A 20,537-nucleotide genomic window follows, 5' to 3' on the forward strand; every position below is an offset into this window, starting at 1 on the left:
TAATAGCAGTGATTGGGAACTTGAACAATAAGAGTCGAAAAAACTTCCATAGACAAATCCAAATTAAACCCTGCGGCTCGGTTTGTGCGAGAAACTGAACAGTATTTATATCATTTTTTACCTCTAATACACCACTATGTCCAACTTCGTTCAGCTTCCGGTTAGTAAGGTCTGATCGCGCTCTGACAACGGAAGTGATGTCTCGCGCTCATTGAAGTATATGGGCGAGACATCACTTCCGTCATCACAACGCGTTTTTTGACCTCACTAACAGGAAGCTGAACGAAGTTGGACATAGTGGTGTATTAGAGGTAAAAATTATATAAATAATGTTCGGTTTCTCGCACAAACCAATCGTTTCGTGTCTTAGGACATTAATGTGTCGTCACGAGCCGCAGGTTTTAATTTTGATTTGTCTAAGCAAGTTTTATTTACTGTTATAGTTGAAGTTCCCATCTAACGTTACTGCTATTATTTGACTGACAGACGGCAGCGTTTGCAGTTAAAAATCATAATTTGCGTTCGACTGAAGAAAAAAAGACACATACATCTTGGATGCACTGGGGGTAAGCAGATGAACATCAAATTTTCATTTTTGGGTGAACTATCCCTTTAAGCCTAAACTCTTGAGCGGGAAACGTTACACGTCACTCGCATTTTGAGGTGATTCATTTCTTTCGGCAAAGAAATGCAATATACTCAAGCTTTAGTCATGAATACAACTTTTTTTTTTTACAACATTCAGAGCGAGAAAATATGTTTTTTCTTTTCATAATATCCGTTCAATCGGTCAGATATAATATTAAGTTCTTGGATTTCCCATGAAAATTGTTAGCTGTAAAATGGCGCAATGTTAACGCTATACCGCTAATGTCAAAATTAACGTTATAATAACTTCTAATCTGCCTATATGTTCATTAAAATGATATGACGTTAATTCTATTCAAGTATTTAAATGTTAGATGAGTTTCCTCATTACATTAACGTTACGCTAGATAGGTCGCGCTAGCCTGGCTATCAGTAAAACAAGGAAGTTACCTTATAAAAACTGAACTAGTTACCTTATAAAAATTATATGGTGAGTGCTGAAATAAAGGGCAAGGATAAGACAGACGTACAATTTTGGTTAATTTCTCCCTTACCTGACAAACGTGTCCTGTTCGCTTTGCTCCTCCTCCGACTTCTGCCGCTTCTTCTGCGTTCGGTCTCTTCCAGAACCTTCTCTCGAGTTTTCATGTGTGCGCATGCGCAAACCATGCTTAATCTAATAAAAGTAGTTTGATCGAATGTATAATTTTAATTTCATTGTTATGTTATAATTTTATATTGTATCGATCTAAGAAAATAGATTGAAAGACACAAATTACAAAATGTAATTTTACTTAATCTAATAATTTTAGGCTATTGGAATGAAAAAATATATATCAAACGAAAAACACCAATGTTTTACTTTTTACAGTGTAGGCTATTGTCTCCACTTTCATTTATCAGTTTTATTTTGATAAATAGGTCAATGACAATATAGCATTATTGTTGTATCCGTATGTCAGGCCTGTTTACCTGTATTTGTAGCTATATTATTTTTGAATAGGCCTATAATAAAATGCGACTGAAACCCCATTGATAATTTTTTTCTCTTTTATTAGGCTAGAAACTGCATAGGCTATAATATTGTGTTCATTATTCTATGGGCATTGCCATCGATACAGGCATCGAAATGTATTTTACACTATATTTGCTTATGCTTTTCGAGTGCGGAAGTGTGATAAAGGCACTGATCTAGGATAAATTCTCTATTATAGATCAGATAAAGGTAGCCTATATGTTCATGTCATATATGCCTACAAAATATGTCGTTTTAACGACATAACATCTCGTTATTATGAGAAAAAGATGTCTTAACGACATAATTGAGTGGAAAACATTATGTATGAGGCAATATGCCACCGTAATATATAGCCAAGATGATCATACACGTGGTGTAGTTTTTTATTGGCTCCTTACAAACTTAAAGTTTTGGCCTTGATCGAAGGTATATTTATCCTGTCATCCCCCCACGGCTATTTTAAATAATAGTTTTACGTGTTCATATGCATATTTCATATTAATTATACTGGATTATAACTCAACAATTATAATCATCTGCCAAATTTATCCTTGATAATTCCATGTTTTGGTTGAGTTTAATGATAATGCTGTCCTAAACCTGTAACAGACTCAAAGCCCTAAGGAGAGAGCACACACTTTCGACGTGCACTTTTGAGAACACTAAGGCTGCATTCACACATGGCGCCGGCGTTAACGCTTCTCGTTTACTTTGAATGGGTGACGTCATGCGTTGCCGAACTGAATTGTGGGTTCCGTCGCGTTGCTTCACTCGCGTTGCAAGCGGCAGAAGTTGAAGATTTCTCAACTTTTCAAGCGCCAACGCAGGAGTCATCCAATCAGATCGCCCTATGCAAATACCCTAGAGCAGTCGCAGCCAACTGCGTTCGTGCAACACAGGAAAGTAATGTGATTGGCTGTAATCACTATAACTGTTGCGTCAGCACAAGCTTCAGACACGCCCTCCGTCAAGCGTTGACGCTGACGCCCCGTGTGAATGCAGCGTAAGCGTATGAGGGGTGACTTCAACAAAATGTGATGATTACTAAGCAAACTGAGAGGAGAACTAACGTGTATACGCACGCCAGCCGTCTGGCCAAAATCCCATAGTATTCAGGCGTCAGACGTCAGATGAGACGTTAGACGTCACGGTCACGCGTTGAAGCTGCGCTCAAAGTGCGCGGCGACGTAGTTGAGAAAGTATATTTTTTACTTTGCGTCTGGATAACGTACGTGTGGATAAGCGTCTGGATAACGTACGTGTGGACTAGCGTCTGGATAATGTATGTGTGGATAACATTGGACAAAATAAGAGTAAAGCTAAAATATTATCAAAGGAAGCTTTAATTAAGGTGTAAATGTTCATAATTGTAGGAAGCATTACAAATCTGTCTCTCTGAATGAAGCTTGGCCATTCCTCCAGCCACCTCTGTTGCGCAAGCACCGCATTTGCTGACTTTTATCCGTTTAAAGGACACACCGGCCATTCCAGCTGAACTAAAGCTTTCCCCTCTTAATATGGAAAATAATAATAATAATAATAATAATAATAGGCTAATAATAATAATAATAAAATAACAAGCCCAAAAATGCATAAGTGGCCATGGTAACACTGCAAGTGCGCGCTTGGTTGAAGCAGCTAAACAAATAAAACAGCAGAGACGAGCTCAACGGTCAAACATGTTTTTTTTTTTTGTTTTGTTTTTTAAGCGCATGTTTACTTAGAAAAATAATGTAAAAGTGCCGCAATGGCATAAAAAACATTAAGGTTAGCACAACGAAATAAACAAATATATTGCATGGTTATACACGCTCGTTTGAGATGTGTTGCATTAATTATTATTAGTAGGCCTAGACTTATTTATTTGTTCTCATGTGCTTGCATTCGATTTGTCTAATGCAATAAATTTAATTATTATATTTAAGCTTTAGTTATATTTTAGGTGATGTTGCTGGGTAAGTGAATTAAGAACAGTGCTCAGTCATAAAAAAATAAATAATGTGTGTGCGTGAGGCGCTGACGCGTTCACTTACATTTTCTTATAAAAGCGGGAAAAAAATGAAATACTCAGACATTTATGGTCACATTTATGTAACATTTCGAATCTGTGAAGAGTTAATAGGCCTATTATTTCACAAGAAAAAAATGCCTGTAAAATAAAGAAAGCAAAAATAATTTCCTTTCTGTGGACTTCTCAAAAATGAACCGAAACTCATATAACTAGTCGCAGTTTGTTCCTTTCATTTTGTTAATATGTTTATTATTTAGGTGAAATAAATTTCGTGCATAGGTTATTTATTCCTTTTATAGGATTTCTCCATTCAGAAGCGCTGCTGCCCGATGATGATGAATCCTCATGTTCTGTTGTTTATTCTGCTATTTGTTCATATAGGCTAAAACTAAATTAAACCCCTGGGATTTTATTAATGGGTCACGGACACGTATCCATTGTAATTTCGTTTAATTCTAATTTTATTTTACCTTGTCGGTTAATGAAAAGATAATGATCTCGTCGGTTGAAAGTCAGGGGAGAAAACGAAATGGCATCGACAAGGCAACATTTAGTTTTCGTTTAGTTTAAGTTTTTTTTAACTAATTTTTTTTTTTCTTATATTCAGGTTTATTTCAATTAGCATAAATGTTTAATAGCTAGTTTTATTTTTTCTTAGTTAACTATAATAACCCTGCCTGGGAAAAACATCCACAACTGCAGTGCAGTCAATTTTCCAGCTGTTTAAGCCATGAATATTTACAAATTCAAGAACTATTTATTGCCGTCTGGGACACAATCTCAGGCCGGGAGTCTCAGACTTATCGAAGCCAAATACAGTTATTGATGCTCAGGAAGCTAAGCAATTTCTTAACGATCAGCATTTCATCTGAAAGAGGTTCGCCTGAAAATGTTGTCCAATAGAGGGAGCCACAGGATAAGGAATATTTTAAGCTTATTTTCCTTATTTTTAAGCTTATCTGTTTCCATACTTATACTTTTGAACTATAACCATTACATTTCTTTAACCATGTTCTGACAATATAGTTTTACTGTACATTGACATATGAGAAATGCTTATCCCAAGAATAATTATTTTTATATGCTGTCTTAACTAATATGACAGTTTGTTCTGCATGTGCATTTCTTTTTTCCGGTAATATAGGCTATAGCTTACAATATTATAATTTCTATTAAAATACATGATTAGTGTTTGATAATAGGCCATAGCTTGCACTCTGAATTAATCTTTTAATTTAGAATTTGGTCTTTTAATTTAACTGTCTTTAATGCATCATGCATTTTTTGTTTTGTTTTGTTTTATAAAGGATTTATATGGGGGACAAAACTCTGTAACAATGATAAAACAAATTATGTTTTACTTGGATAATGCTGTCATCTTAGCAGTAGTGTTTATGACAGGAGAAATGTGTTGATTTGTTGTCTCTGGTTGTCATTTTAGGACATTAAGCCCAGGCATTTTCAAGCTAAGCAATAGCACATCTTTTAATGTCAGTTGATTGGCTAATAGTGTACGTCAGGTCATGTTTTCGTCAACATATTTAAACAAAATTAGGAATGAAGAAATATTCAGCGATTTTGAGGTGCGTTAAATGCGTTTTCTTTTTGCTCAAAACAAAGCAAAAACACTGATTTACAGAACTTCAGACAATTTACAAAACAACTGGCAAAACTTACTTCAGACGTCACGGCGCAGACGTCACGTAGCTTCTCACACGGTTTCTCAGGCGAGAAGAGGGGCGACGAAAGTGTCACGCTTCTTATCACACGTCATTGGTCACGGCTTCTGCTCACGGCAAGGTACGCGACGATCGACATGACTGATTAGTTAGCATCGTAAATAGCGAAAGGACACCTCATATAAATAGCGAAACGACACCTCATACTACACCGCGGATGACTGCGTTCGTCACATGCGCAGTACAGTTTTGTCTATGCTCTACCAGACATTGGAGGGCAGCACTGAGTCGTGTCATCAGTGTGACATTCACTGGACATGATCGGAGAAGGAAAGAAGTGCATCCATTCCCATACTAATCCCCTCCATGAATTTGCCGCCCTAAATAAGTCTTTGTACTCTTTAAACATGAATATTGTACAAATGTGGTTACTTTCTAATCTCTTCGCACAAACGCTGGTCAAGTTCGCTGTCCATTGTCGTGTTTTTCTCTTTTTTCAAGCGTGTTTTTAAACCAGTCTTTTCACACTCTTCATCGACGGCTGAACACTGTGCTTAATACTGTGCGTATTGCCACCTAGTGGACTCCTCTATACTGCTTGCGCATGCGCTGTTGCACGCGGACTGTCCGCGCGGTCTCGAAATTTGGCCTGCACGCGGCCAGGGTGTGCGGGCCCTCTGCATGACGAAAATTATGTCATGCGGACGGTGCACGAACGCGGACGCCCGAAGTATATTTTTTAGTGTTAAGATATTTGTCAGGAACCCCCAAAATCCAAAAATGAATTCTTATGGGGGGGTCCCTAATGACTTATGGAGGGTCCGGGACCCCCCTCATTTCGAACCCTGATACTAGGCCTATGATAAATGTTTTTTTTTTTCTTCTGTTTTTTTTTCTCGAGAACAGTTTGATAGAAAGACGTGTTATCTCGAGAAAGTTAGATTTTAAGTAGACATCTAGTTGTTTAAAATGTTTAACATATTTGTTCTTTAGAATGAATAAAAACGGGTTTTAAATATGTTCTGATGTGTGTACACAACGGATGCTTTCCAGATGAGCCGCTCTTTAAGATTATGACCCAAAATGAATATGCAATACAAAAATGCTTGAATTGCTCATACCCAGTGTTGAGTACCACAGTCAGTGAGCTCAGCTGCTATGATGTACTCGTTATTGGAGAACGCGGTCACTTTACACGAAGGAATGAACTGACTGTCGGCACCAAGCCGCAGCTCTGAAGCATCCACAGGTAAACCAACGTCAAAGAGGTCAACCTTAATCGCAATCTCCATGTAATTCTCATGGCAAATCACAGCTACAGTTTTGACACGTGTGATTTGTCTGCCGGGCGAATATTTCACTTGATTCGAGAGCTTCTTGATTAGGAAAGGTTCCTTCATTTGCGAACGACCGGATGGATGTATCGGAGGGTCAGAGCTCAGTTGAAAGGCCCTCACATCACTAAACTCTGTAGTCAAAATTAGGATTAAGAGATGAAAGATTAAACTTTCTGTCATCGTCCTCAATTAAAGAACCAAAGCTGCAAAGCTGTGCCCTGCATCACCTTGCAAGCATCCGGCCTACTTCCGCTTCTTTAAATTAACAATTAACCAATTTTGTATGAGTTTCATAAAAACCACGGGTTAATTGGGCATTGCACTGCTGAAGTCGGGCAATTATTAAAGAGACGAGAGCTCAACCCCTCCCACAACAGTCTAGAGTAAAGTCACTAATGTCAGCTGAGCTGAATATTCTTTAAATGTTCATTATGTTTTACATCCTTCTTTTAACTTCGTCTCTCTCTTTCAGTTATGTTGTTGGTGTGTATCTTTTATTGATTTGTTACCTCTCTTGTTCTGTTTATATTTATGATCTTGTTTTAGAAATATCTTTTCACATTCTTCACTTTATTTTTGCATGAAAAAAAAATATTTAAACGAGTGAATAATATTATCAACAATTTATTATAAAATCGAATATTTTTACACTTAAGGAAGATGGCTTTTGATTATTGTAGGCATGAGTAGTTGCAAAACCCGTTTGTTGATAGCAGTAATCTTCGGCAGACTGGCTAGCGGATGAACGAAGCAATCGATATCATGAAAGATGCATAAGAATTAAACCCATACATGTTGTTTTTTTGCATGAAATATTAACTGTAGTTGTTAGTAAATCGTTTGTTAGCTTCTTTATAATCCCTATTAAATGACATGACGCTAATGTGTACTTTTTTTGTAAATTAGTTTATATGGGATTACGTTTCGATCTTTCATTCGCACTCTCAGGACCTTCCAGCAAATTCAAAATGGCGGATTTTCGGAAAAATGGTTCGGAGCTAAACAGGATATACCAAGTATAAATATAAAAACAAATTCAGTGGATAAATAAACAAGTAGCTGCACAGCAACAAAGTGAGCAGTTATTAATAAAGGATTTGCTTTTTTAGAAATAGTTTTAATCGTTTTAACATTGCGGCATCCTCTTTTTAAAGGTAAGAACGACATGCAGTTCAGTTCTGCTTTTTGTGCAATTTTATTGCAGGAAAACGTCTATAATTATCCCCAGTTGTATATAAATAATGTGCTTAATGAGTCTTAAGACACTTGAATATGTGCATAAACTACTTTTTTACAGCGTAGTATATCAGTATTTGAGTACTTGATCCCCCATTAAGTTTTCTTATAAATGTGCTTGAAAACTCAAACTTTTCTGATCGTTAGGGAATTTCCTTGAGCCAAATTACATTTGACAGACCTTTTATAAGATTTTAAACATTGGAAGAAGTGTTGATGCTGCTCGATGCATTACGGAGAAGGAGTGTTCTGGATTCCTGTAAAACCAGCAACTAAATTAACAAACCAATAACTAGATGTTTTAGACGCGTGGTTCTCAGGAGGTCTCTTTTGATTCCCAATAGGATACAATGCTCCGGAGAAACTCCTCAACCTTCTAGAAATAAACTTTTTTTTTTTTATATATATATATATATTTTATATATATATATTATGTATGCATATTTTCATATCTTTAAATTGGATAATTTGTAATATAATTGCTTTATATCTGCCAGTTACACTAATGCCAGTTAATCTGTTTAGGCATCAGACATTAAAATTCCATATCAATAGACTACAACTACGGATAACTTGCTTGCAACTTGAGTCCAGTGTCTATATATAACATTTGTGAACAAATGTACAAATCATCTTGCCATTAACCTGTGGCCAAGTAATACACAATGAAAACATAGCACTCATTATATCAACTGTTGTAAATATGTGAATTCACATTTTAATGGAAATATATATATAAAATATATAGATTTTTTTCTTTAGAAATGAACTTTTTTATTTAAAAAATATTTGGACTAGGGGTTTTAAGCTGTGATAATAGATAATGTAATAATAAAAAAAGATGCAACTATATATAACTCCATGTCAACTATACATTCATAAACATGAATTCGTTGGAAACGACAGCATTAATGCTAAGGCTATGATAAGTTATTTTTGAAATTTAAACAAAACCTCAGCAGACCATTCTTAAAGTTATCTAATTCTCTTGCCAGTGGAAATGGATTGAAAGAGTGTAATTTACTGATGACGGTTACTTGAAATTTGAATATATCTGATTTATAAATGTAGTTGTTTTCCTGCTATAAAGCGAGACATGGCAGAGGAACGCAGACAGAAGCTGTGTTCAGTGATCCTCCCTACTGAATCCATGAAGGCGATGGCGGAGTCAGTGGGTGTGGGCTCACTGCAGGAAGACAGTTGTCTGGCCCTCAGCGAAGAGGTTAGCTACAGGATTAAAGAGATTGCACAGGTATTTACAATTGTAATCAACATTTTTTTTAATGTTATAATGTAAGCTTAAAATACAAAGAAAGTTTCATTTTCATTATGGTTTTAAGAACAAATTTTGTGCACATTACATGGACATGCATATTTAAAATGTATATTACATGTTTGTATCTCCCCCACCTCCTTTTGTTCCAATTAAATTATTAGTGTAATAAAATATTACATTTTTATGATGTAAAAAATGAAAAAAAGATAAATCATATCAGTACTTTGTCACACATAATGTAAAAATTACATTCTTTGTAGGGGTGTCGCTAGGGCTGCAGCTATCGATTCTTTTTGTAATCGATTAATCTAGCACTTAATCGATCGATTAATCGATTAATCTGATTTTATTTATTTATTTTTTTTGCAACCAAAACAAATAATGCATAGCGAAATTATGTGGCTGTAAAATGATCAAGCATTTGGCTTTTATTTCTAAAAAAAAACAGAGGTATTGGTTCCAACTCCAACATTTTGCTCCAAAACTAAGCCTATTTATTGCAATTTTTACCCATTTAGTGTTTATAAGTGCCAGTGCCAACAATTATATAACAATACAGTCATACAATCAACTCACTGTAAACATGTATAACATGTAAAAGTATGAATACAAACTTAAATAGTAAAGGCCATTTGGCCTTAGTTTTGTCTTCTTAATACAACATTACAAAAAAAGGATTGCACCTTCTGCAAATTACCCACCTGAGAACAAAAACGCATGCCGTGTGTGAGGAAGAGTGACGCCCCAGTCAGACCAGTTGCTTCATTGCAGTTTGGTACGGCAGAAATAGCCTACATACAATCATTTTCAATAGAACGCTGCATTTGGCTTGCATCCCTTGAATTCCGGTGCATTTTAGATGAAGCATCCGTTTGAAAAATCGCGTCACAACATCACGTCCCTGTGTATTCAGTGAATGCATGCTGAAATTGTTGCGTGGCTACATAAAAAGTTTAAGCATATGTGATACATTGCCACGATTGGTCTGACTGGCGCGTGAGAGAGACGAGGGTGCATGTGTGTGTGTGAAGGGGTTCTTTTTTTTAGGCTATACTCTCTTAAAATTGAACGTGAATACGTTTACTACTTAAAAACATCAAAGCTAAACATCATATCTATCTTTACTCTCCGCCATCGCGCCAACTAAATTCAAAATGTCACGTGCTATGGTGTGCTTCCTGAACATGAACAACGGTCCGTGTGAATCAGATCCCTGCGCGTATAGTGCGCGTCATATGAATTTAACGAGGCTTCGAGGCAGAGTTTTTGCCTCGATGAATTTTTGTAATGAATCGTTTCAGCCCTAGGTGTCGCAATATTCCGGTATTGACAATAACCGTGATATTCAAAGCATGAAATATCGATATTGTGTTAATTTAGGGTGTGACGATTATACCGGTATTGGTGATAACCACGATATTTAAAATGAATAGGACACTTATGATATCATGACATGTAAATACTCCAGCGCCAGTACCTGGTTGATCTCTCAGGTGGCAGTATTGCACCTTAACGCTGACGCCTGTCAAACAAGAAGAAGACGCAGAGGCTCTTGCTGCGTTCCAATTCGCCTACTTATACTACGCCCTAAAAGTATGTACTCTTTCTGTGAACAAAAAGTACTTACTTTTGAGTGTGTAGTAAAAGAGTAGACAAGCTTTGGGACATACTAACACGTCATACAATCGCGTCTTTTCTCTCTGTCGCATCCTGTCACCGTAAACTGGCCTGTCAATCATCTTACATCCTCCACATTTCATTTAGCTAATTTCCTACCGTATCGGAGTGAAATGCAGCACGTTGATCTGCAGTCGCAGGTCTTTCATGTGGAGAACTCTCCTCATATTAATGCATAAAGATGCATTTAAAAGTTAATGGCCAATCAGATCTTCATAAAAGTCCACATTGGTATTTGCAGATGAAAAATAACATGGGTAACATTAAATATATATTTTCTATCAGGTTAAACTGATTATTAGTCACTCAAATCTCTCAGCGTCGATTGCATATATCCGCCATGTTTTGTAGTTTTTTAACACTTTTTACTCGTGTTTGTAGTTCTGAACTGAATCCTCGTCCAATGCGCAATGGGTTGTGGGCAATATTAGCCTCTATAGTGTGCACGGATCCACACTTCGAAAATCTACCGGAAATAGTAGACCATCCTGGGACTTTTGGCATACTCTTTTCAACATACTATGCTTTGGGACACACTTATTTTAATCTCACATACTATTTAGGATGGATAGTATGGACATTGGAACGCAGGGTCTGTCTGCACCCGAAAAAAGTAAATAAGCTCGACAGTATGGGAGTTTTTCGGCACCTTAGACGGCCCAATCCGCAGGATTTGCCTAGCTACAGTCAGTGCAAAGGGTGGCAACACCAACAACCTCTTACCCACCTCCGTGTCCATCACCCTGCAGAGTAAATTGCGATTATTTTAATAGTCATGGAATGGGAAATGTTATATTAACAGCGATTTTCTGTGTTCACGTATTTAAATAAAGGGTGATTATTTTAAGTACGACGTTTTCTTTATTTGTCTTACTCGGCGTGATGTAGATATGCATGCAGTTATTTGCCCTCAAAATTCAAGATACACAGGCATTTTTTGCCCCGACAATTTTTTGTCATTATATCACATTATAAGATGTAGTTGTTTTACAATATCACATGAGCAAAAGTGCCGTTTTCCCCAAATCAGCACAAATGCAATGTTCCTTCAACTTGTTAAATGTACAATGTGAGTTACATTTTAGACACAGTGTTGTTAATATTGCTTGTTTTTTTTCTTTATTTCGCCAACGAAAATGTCAAAATTATGAACCGCAGAACAAAGCCCCATGCAACAGAAAGGTTTTTTTATACTGGCCGAATCCGCGTTTAGAACGAATGAATCCGAGCTTCGTTCCTGAATGAAGTCAAGAATCAGTCATTTGAACAAATCGTTTGACTCATTCACTCATTAAAGGTGATAGAGAGGATTTTTTCGTCGACTGAGAATCCAAAGACTGTTACTGAATTTTTGAAATGAGCGCATGCGTAAGAACAGCCCCCCTCCTTCACAGCCCATTTTAAAGGAACGCCTCCCAAAACTCGTGCCATGAGTATTGGAACACAAGTGTTTGCCACCGGCATTTGCTGTGTCGTGTTTTTTGGATTCATTATGTCAGACTCACCGCAGGTAACTCATAATCTGCAGTTGTTACTGCTGTCTCCTGACAAAAACATTGCATGCAGTGCCTGTGGAGTGTGGAAAGTTACTGGAGCGTGCAGCCGCGCTTGTCTCTCACAAGGAACGTCACGGCAGTGATTGACAAGCCAGAGGGCCAATCTGCGCACGTCTCTCACAAGGAACGTCACGGCAGTGATTGACAAGCCAGAGGGCCAATCATCGCGTAAACGATTGGCTGATGTTTTTAAGGCCCTACCTCGTGCACAGATGATGTATATTAATATTATTACTTTCAGTGCACCTAATAAATAGTCTTTTATCAGTTAGTAAAGACAGTTTCAAGTAATATTGCAAAAATGTATAAAACAAAACATCCTCTTTAGCACCTTTAAGACAGTGACTTGGTGCCACCTACTGGCAGTTTAGTTTAGTTTCTTTTTTAAGGGACATTAAAAAGTTAAAATTAGAAATATTTATTTCAATATTTAAATATTAAATTAAATTTATGTAGACAAATTGTAAATGCTGTGTAAATATATTAATGTCACTTCTCATTCTGTGTCACCTTTGTATTACAAAGATGGATTTTGTTGAAAATGATTTCATTTGATTGGAAACAGCCATAATGTATAGGCTACTATGCTAGTATTAATTTTTATTTCTTCAGGTCTTGAAAAAAAAACTTAAATTTGACTTTAAAAAATGTGCAGCAACCCTGAAAGAGAAAAACTAAATAAACAAAGTAAATTATTTAGACTGATAAATTTCCCACCCCAAGGATTCTATAAATACCGCAATATATCGTTACCGTGATATTTTCGGCCACAATAACCGTGGTGTGAAAAATCCAATATCATGACAGCCCTAATTCTATGCAATGCCACTGAAAACCAAAATGAGACGTTTCAGAGAATAAATAAATTAAATAAATAAATAAATACATACATACATACATACACATAAATAAAAACTTGGAATTAGGGATGCATCGATACCATTTTTCATAACTGATCCAATTCCGATACCCCAAAAAGCTACTTCATTAGAGAAAAAATGGTTTAAAATAATTAATCATAACCATAAATAAAAATATTAGAAATAAAATAAATAAAAATATTATAAACTAGGTGAATGGATAATTCAGAAGCAAAAGTAATTCTAGAGAAAATATTGACAAAGTCTAAACATTTAGGCCTGGTTTCACAGACGGGGCTTGGACTAAGCCAGGATTAGGCTTTAGTTCTATTAGGGTATTTAAGTAGCTTTTATAAATGTACCCTAGTAAAAAAAACATTACTGGTGTGCATCTTTAGACAAAACACTGGCTCTGACATATTTTAAGATATTAAAATAAGTTACTTTCAGTTTAAAAAAAAAGCATCCTAGGTGCAAATTGAGACATTTTTAATGCACAGGACATTGATTTTAGTACAAAAAGTAAAATAAAATAAAATTTCTCTCAAACAATGATATTTAATTTTAAATGACAAAAGCATTTCAATTAAGATGTACATCATTAAATTAAAAACTTTTTTAAAGAATTGAAAAATGTTTCATTTGAAGGTACAGTCAATCACAAAAAAAAAAAGAACACTAAAATCAAGCAACAAGGCATTCAATTTGATCAATCATATATTCATAGTGAAGTGTCATTCAAACACATTGCAACATCTAGACTAGTCCTTGTTCATCTAAGCAACACATTCAAAAATCAGTTAATAGTAGCATAAGCTTTACTGCCTTTTGCTGTTCAAACAAATAATGCTGGGCAACAAACTCATGCTCCTCTTTTCTTGTATCGAAATCCTCAGACATTTCTCTTAAAAAAATTCTTGTTTTAGACTTCTTATTCATGACCGATGTTTTGTTTTGCTCCATCATCTGCGCTTCCGCATTCGTCATTACATCTTCTGTCAGGTCAGAGTTCACTATTTCGCCGTAAATCGATGTGTATGGCCATCTGTCGGAAGCTAGTTATTTTAGTTTTTAAAGTTTTAAATTTGGATATTTTTCTTACACAAATGCATCGCTTCACTTTAGAAGGCCTTTATTAACCCCTGGAGCCATGTGGATATCTTTTATTATGGATGGTTGCACTTTTTTGGGCTTCAAAATCTCATCCTCTATTTACTGTCATTATAAAGCTTGGAAAATCAGGGCATTACTTAATAGAACTAACTGTGTTCGTCTAAAAAAAAGAAAGTCATATACAACTAGGATAGCTTGATGGTGAGTAAATCATGGGGTAATTTTTATTTTTGGTTGACCTAACCATATGAAAATAAGTTATTAATCATTTTATAAAGGTTAACCATCAGTTAATATTTAAAGTCTGTTTATGAAGTATTTACATAGACATTCAATGTGGATGAGCTTAAAGGAGCACACTGAGCTTAATTGGAGCACTAACAATTTTTAATTAATAAATATTTCATGAAATTTAAAGTACAAGATTTTGCTAAATAAATAATCTAGGTCATGTATTAAGTTTATACATATTTTAATATGAACAACTATTATGGACAATATCTATTAAATTATACTTTTTCTTATCGATGTCACACTGAAGCTGTGTGTTTTTCATAGTAGTGCACCCTTTAAGCTCACCTTATAATAATATTATTTCTTTAAAAAATGCAGAATTGTAAAACCACAGACCATCAATAAACTGTTAATTTATAATATTATGGATTTAACAGTACAAGCCAGTAATATCTGTAAAGTAATATATTAGTGTAGCAAACAATCTTATACAGCTAGTAAGCCAACAATGTTCTGTAGCATCTGCGCTATGTTGCTAAAACTATCTTTTGGATCTCACTGTAATTATTTCCCATATCCAGATTCCAGGTTATAATATGCAAAAGTCTAAACATTAATCTCTTAATTTTGCAGTAAGTAGTTATACTTACCCAAAATAAAGGCTTAACCACCTTAAAAATGCACATTTAAGGAGCTCCTCTTTTGGTGAAAGATTTCACACAGCTTTCAAAATGGCCACCAGACAGTGTGAACACTTGAATACCTATATCTCAGTGTGCAATGGTCTGATTTTCTTGAAATTACAGGAGGTGTGTAGTAACAAACACATCAATTGGTTAAGACATCAAGTTGGATAATACATTATTTTTTTTCTTTTTATAATTGGAGCTCAAAGATGGTATTGTGCTTAATGGGTACTTGAGCTTAATAGGTATGTTTACCCTATACGACTATCTTCTTTAAGACAAACACCATCAGAGATATATTTAAAAATATCCTTTGTCATCCAAGGTTTATAATGGTTGTGAATGGCAATTTTGAAGACAAAAAAATGCACCCATCCATAAAATAATCCATACGACTCCAGGGGGTTAATAAAGGCCTTCTCAAGCTAATCGATGCATTTGTGTATGATAAATATCCTTATTTAAAATTTTATAAATTAAAATAATGAGCTTCCGGCGCGACAGCCATACGCATTCGGCGTATGTACAGAAAGTGTTAACTTCTGCAACGTAGTACAAATGACATGACATACTACGTGTTATAGCATTGTATATTATGGAGCAGCGTAGAATGTCATGGCATTGTGTAGTACTGGCACTGTGGCTGTTGTGCCGGAAGCTCGTTATTTTACTTTATAAAGTTTTATATTTGTCTTGCACAAATGCATCGATTCGCTTCAGAAGGCCTTTATTAAGCCCCTGGAGTCGTATGGATTAATTTTTTTTTTTTATGGATGGGTGCATTTTTTTTTATTTTTTTTTTTTCTTTAAAAATTGGGCTGCCATTCACAACTATTATAAACCTTGGAGGACTAAGGATATTTTTATTTTTAAATATATCTCCAATTGTGTTTGTCTGAAAGAAGATGTTCATATTTACCTAGGAAGGCTTGAGGGTGAGTAAATTATGGAATAATTTTCATTTTTGAGTGATCTATTCCTTTAATGTTATTTGTGTATTTTACTTTTTATTTTATTAGTCTAACAAGTAGGCTCACAGCGCCCCCTCTAAAAACTAGGATTTGATTTATGAACACGCTGTGCTCATTTCATTCATAAAGTTTTCACTCATTTGTGTATCATATCATCTATTATATTGTCTCTCAAGGTTTAAAACATTACAACAAATATGCATATCAATTAGTAGAAAATGTTTTTGATGCAGTATTTTATTGATAATGGCCTACTCTTGACAAAGAGTTTGTGTCGTCTTGACACAAACAGCATGCAGCACAGCTACTTGATTTGCGCTGTGCTCAGTTTACACTTGTTCACTTAACACATTATTGCATAGTAATTTTAGAGATTTATGTAGCCTCTAATTTTGTGCTGTCCCCCGGCTCACCTGTTATCCATCAAACACGAGGAGTATGACTGATGAATTTTTTTCCTATTCGGTAGAATTCGTTACAGTGCAGCTTTCCCTGCATCATTTGGCACTGTAACAAGTTTTCCCTGCCTTATCGCACTCATAGTTAAGGTCTGTGTGCTGTTCTGCTGTGTTGTGACCAAAAGAGCGCACAAGATAGTTTATATTAATATATAAATTATATATAAATGTGCTCCCGCTCTCGTGCGCACTTTCGGCCACAACACAGCAGATGGCACTCAAACCTTCACTACATAGGCTATATACCAATCAGGCATAACATTATGACCACTGACAGGTGAAGTGAATAACACTGATTCTCTTCATCACGGTACCTGTTAGTGGGTGGGATATATTAGGCAGCAAGTGAACATTTGTCCACATCAAGTTGATGTGTTAGAAGCAGGAAAAATGGGCAAGGGTAAGGATTTGAGCGAGATTGACAACGGCCAAATTGTGATGGGTAGACGACTGCGTCAGAGCATCTCCAAAACTACAGCTTCCAAGTAAAAGTCGTCTAAGGAAGGACCACGAAGGAAGGACTAAAACAGGACCACGGAGCAGCAGAAGAAGGTGGCCTGGTCTGATGAATCACGTTTTCTTTTACATCACATGGATGGCCGGGTGCGTGTGCGTCGCTTACCTGGGGAACACATGGTACCAGGATGCACTATGGGAAGAAGGCAAGCCGGCAGAGGCAGTGTAATGCTTTGGGCAATGTTCTGCTGGGAAACCTTGGGTCCTGCCATCCATGTGGATGTTACTTTGACACCACCTACCTAAGCATTGTTGCAGACCATGTACACCTTTTCATGGAAATGAAATTCCCTGGTATTCCCTGGTGGCTGTGGCCTCTTTCAGCAGGATAATGCGCCCTGCCACAAAGCAAAAATGGTTCAGGAATGGTTTGAGGAGCACAACAACAAGTTTGAGGTGTCTCAATTCAATCGAGCATCTGTGGGATGTGCTGAACAAACAAGTCCGATCCATGGAGGCCTCAACTCACAATTTACAGGACTTAAAGGATCTGCTACTGACATCTTGGTGCCAGATACCACCGCACACCTTCAGGGGTCTAGTGGAGTCCATACCTCAACGGCTCAACGGGTCAGAGCTGTTTTGGCAGCAAAAGGAGGACCAACACAATATTAGGAAGGAAGTTTTGCCTGATCGGTCGGGTAGCAGACCTTTAATGTCACATCCTTATAGCAATTGATAATAGAAGTAGTCCACTAATTGCATTCAGTCCGAATGCATTGATACAATGTCCCACCTGCTGTTCGTCATTTGTATTTTCATATACAATCACACATCACACATCATCAGCGAGTTCCGTAGGCTAAGGTTATGCAGAGTCAACAGACAGTCACTGAGCACTACAAACAAAAAGCAGCCGCCTTTTACAGTTCCTCCTGAACCAAAACAAGAAGTTTATGCTGCATTCATGCAATGTCTTAACAGTAATGACGAGATGACAACCCATGATATTCTACCCCGAGCTGTTTACGTCCTCAGATTAAGATTTATGCGTGAACATTATCAACACTTTCAACGCTGCAGCAGTCAGGTGGTGCAAGTAAGAGCTCTGTAAGTTGTTTACATTCATTAGGGCCTGAGCACCAATGGTGTGAGGACCCTATTGTAGTCAATTATTCTTCTCCTAAATGAATCACATTTTTGAGGGCCTAAACATGCTCAAAAAACTAATGAAAGTTTGCACACACGTCAGAAGTTGTGAAATTACCTCTGATATGGGTTTCAGAATAAGATGTGGCAAAATGGCTCAATACAAAACCAAAATTTCAATTAATTGCCCTTTGTGCTATGTTTCATGTACAAGGATGAAATTCAGTAGACACATGTAACCCAATACCTACAAAAAAGTCAGTGGGAGCAAAATCTGAAAACCCAACAAGAAGTGATATATTTTGAATTTTCTCTGCAAAATTTTTGCAGGTTTTGCCACTTCCAGATGTTGTACTTTAACAAACTCCTCCTAGAGATTTTATCAGATAAACATTGTATTTGGTCAGTCCAATCTAAAGGCCTTTGCAATGTTAAATTTTTCGCCATGAAACAGGAAGTTGTTATAAATCAGTCATACAATGTCCAACCTGCCCCAAACATCTACATGCAAATATTCAGTTAGTCGTAGCGCCACCTGTTGGTAACAGGAAATGGCATGCTTTACACTGTAATTCACTCCCTGAAACACATTTAACCCTTATGCGGTCTTCGTTTGGGAAGTACACTCAGGGTCTTCGGGGTCTCCACAGACCCCAGGCAACAAAATGCTATTTTGTAACAAAATACTTGTTTTTTTAAAAAACATTTAATTTTACTCTGTTTATTAATGTTTTTACTCCATGTTTGTATAGTTTTTGGAGGATTTATCATATTTTTTAAATTTATATAAATAAATTAAAAAATATTTTTTTAAAATAGGTTTTTATACAAAAACAGCTTTTTATGTAAAATTCACTTTATAAAAGACCCACATTTCTAAATTTCATTAATGGGGATAACACGGATAATTTGACATGGTTTAGTGTAAGATTTTTGCCCATCTTTTGGAAAATGCAGTTTTAAAAGTAAAAAAACTATAATTTTTACCAGTAGATGGCTGCAGAGCTCCACTATATGCTATGTGCTATCTGACTGACTGAAAGACATCTTTTCATAAGTTTTTTTCAGTTGGATTCATATCTAAATATTATGAAATCACAATTATAACAATAAAGGGTACTTTTTGTCAAAGTTTAGCATTTTTTGTAATAAAAAAAATAGTTTTTCAATATTGTTACATTATGATGAGACTCCACTGTGAAAATGGACAAAATTCATCCTCAAAATCAACATTTTGGAAAAATTAATTTTTTTCAGTACAAAAAATGCTAAACTTTGACAAGAAGTATTTTTTATTGTTATAATTGTGATTTCATAACATTTAGATATGAATCCAACAAAAAAAAACTTATGAAAAGATGTCTTTCAGTCAGTCAGATAGCACATAAATAGTGGAGCTCTGCAGCCATTTACTGGTAAAAGTGATTTTTTTTTACTTTTAAAACTGCATTTTTCAAAAGATGGGCAAAAATCTTACACTAAACCATGTCAAATTATCCATGTTATCCCCATGAATGAAAGTTAGAAATGTGGGTCTTTTATAAAGGGAATTTTACATAAAAAGCTGTTTTTGTAAAAATATTAATTTATTTATTTATTTATATAAATTTAAAAGATACGAGAAATCCTCCAAAAACTGCACAAATATGAAGTAAAAACATTAATAAACAGAGTAAAATTACATTTGTTTTTTAAAAAGCAGTTATTTTATAACAAAATTAAATTTTATTGCCTGGGGTCTGTGGAGACCCCGAAGACCCTGAGTGTGACCCTTTTTTTTACACTAACATAAAAACAAGATATCACTCCGATTTTTTTTTTCTTTGTAGATCTAGAAAGTGTTAACAACGCTACAAAGTTTCATGTCATTTGGACAAAGAGAATATTTTTTTTTATTTGAGCAAACGTCGTTTGGGGTCTGTGCAGACCCCAAAGACCCTATAAGGGTTAAATATATGCCATGAATTACCAAACATGCTAGAAACACGTTAAATCATGCAAAACTTGGCTACGTGCTAATGTATGCGATTAACGCCACAAAACAGAAAGTTGTTGTAACTCAGGCATACAATGTCCAATACTGCCCTGAACACATCTACATGACAATATTCAGTTTTAGTAATAGCGCCACCCACTGACAACAGGAAGTGACGTTTAACACTGTGATGCACTACTAGCAACATACTAAATTATGCAATTGAATGCTAAACATGTTACAAACTTTCTAAAACA

The 20,537-nt window shown here is 35.8% G+C and overlaps 2 protein-coding genes across 6 annotated transcripts in view; one reads left to right on the forward strand and one right to left on the reverse strand.

Moving 5' to 3' along the window:
- LOC137034115 (zona pellucida sperm-binding protein 3-like) overlaps positions 1 to 6,696 on the reverse strand; it is a 42,643-nt gene extending 35,947 nt beyond the window's left edge. Inside the window, exons 1-2 of the mRNA XM_067406741.1 lie at positions 6,418 to 6,696; positions 5,295 to 5,339 (exon numbers count right to left, since the gene is read on the reverse strand). Coding sequence (XP_067262842.1) covers positions 5,295 to 5,339; positions 6,418 to 6,696 — 324 coding nt within the window. The remainder of the gene's footprint in view (positions 1 to 5,294; positions 5,340 to 6,417) is intronic.
- taf6 (TAF6 RNA polymerase II, TATA box binding protein (TBP)-associated factor) overlaps positions 6,442 to 20,537 on the forward strand; it is a 71,220-nt gene continuing 57,124 nt past the window's right edge. For 2 of the 5 annotated variants that reach the window (XM_067407803.1, XM_067407807.1), the window contains exons 1-2: positions 7,597 to 7,787; positions 8,960 to 9,121. In XM_067407803.1, the coding sequence (XP_067263904.1) occupies positions 8,966 to 9,121 (156 nt within the window). In that variant the 5' untranslated portion in view covers positions 7,597 to 7,787; positions 8,960 to 8,965. Of the gene's footprint in view, positions 6,546 to 7,596; positions 7,788 to 8,940; positions 9,122 to 20,537 lie in introns of those variants that run through there. The other 3 variants (XM_067407806.1, XM_067407804.1, XM_067407805.1) reach the window with 3 other exon arrangements.

The sequence above is a fragment of the Chanodichthys erythropterus genome, chromosome 13, assembly GCF_024489055.1.
Source record: "Chanodichthys erythropterus isolate Z2021 chromosome 13, ASM2448905v1, whole genome shotgun sequence".
Taxonomy (NCBI): Eukaryota; Metazoa; Chordata; class Actinopteri; order Cypriniformes; family Xenocyprididae; genus Chanodichthys; species Chanodichthys erythropterus.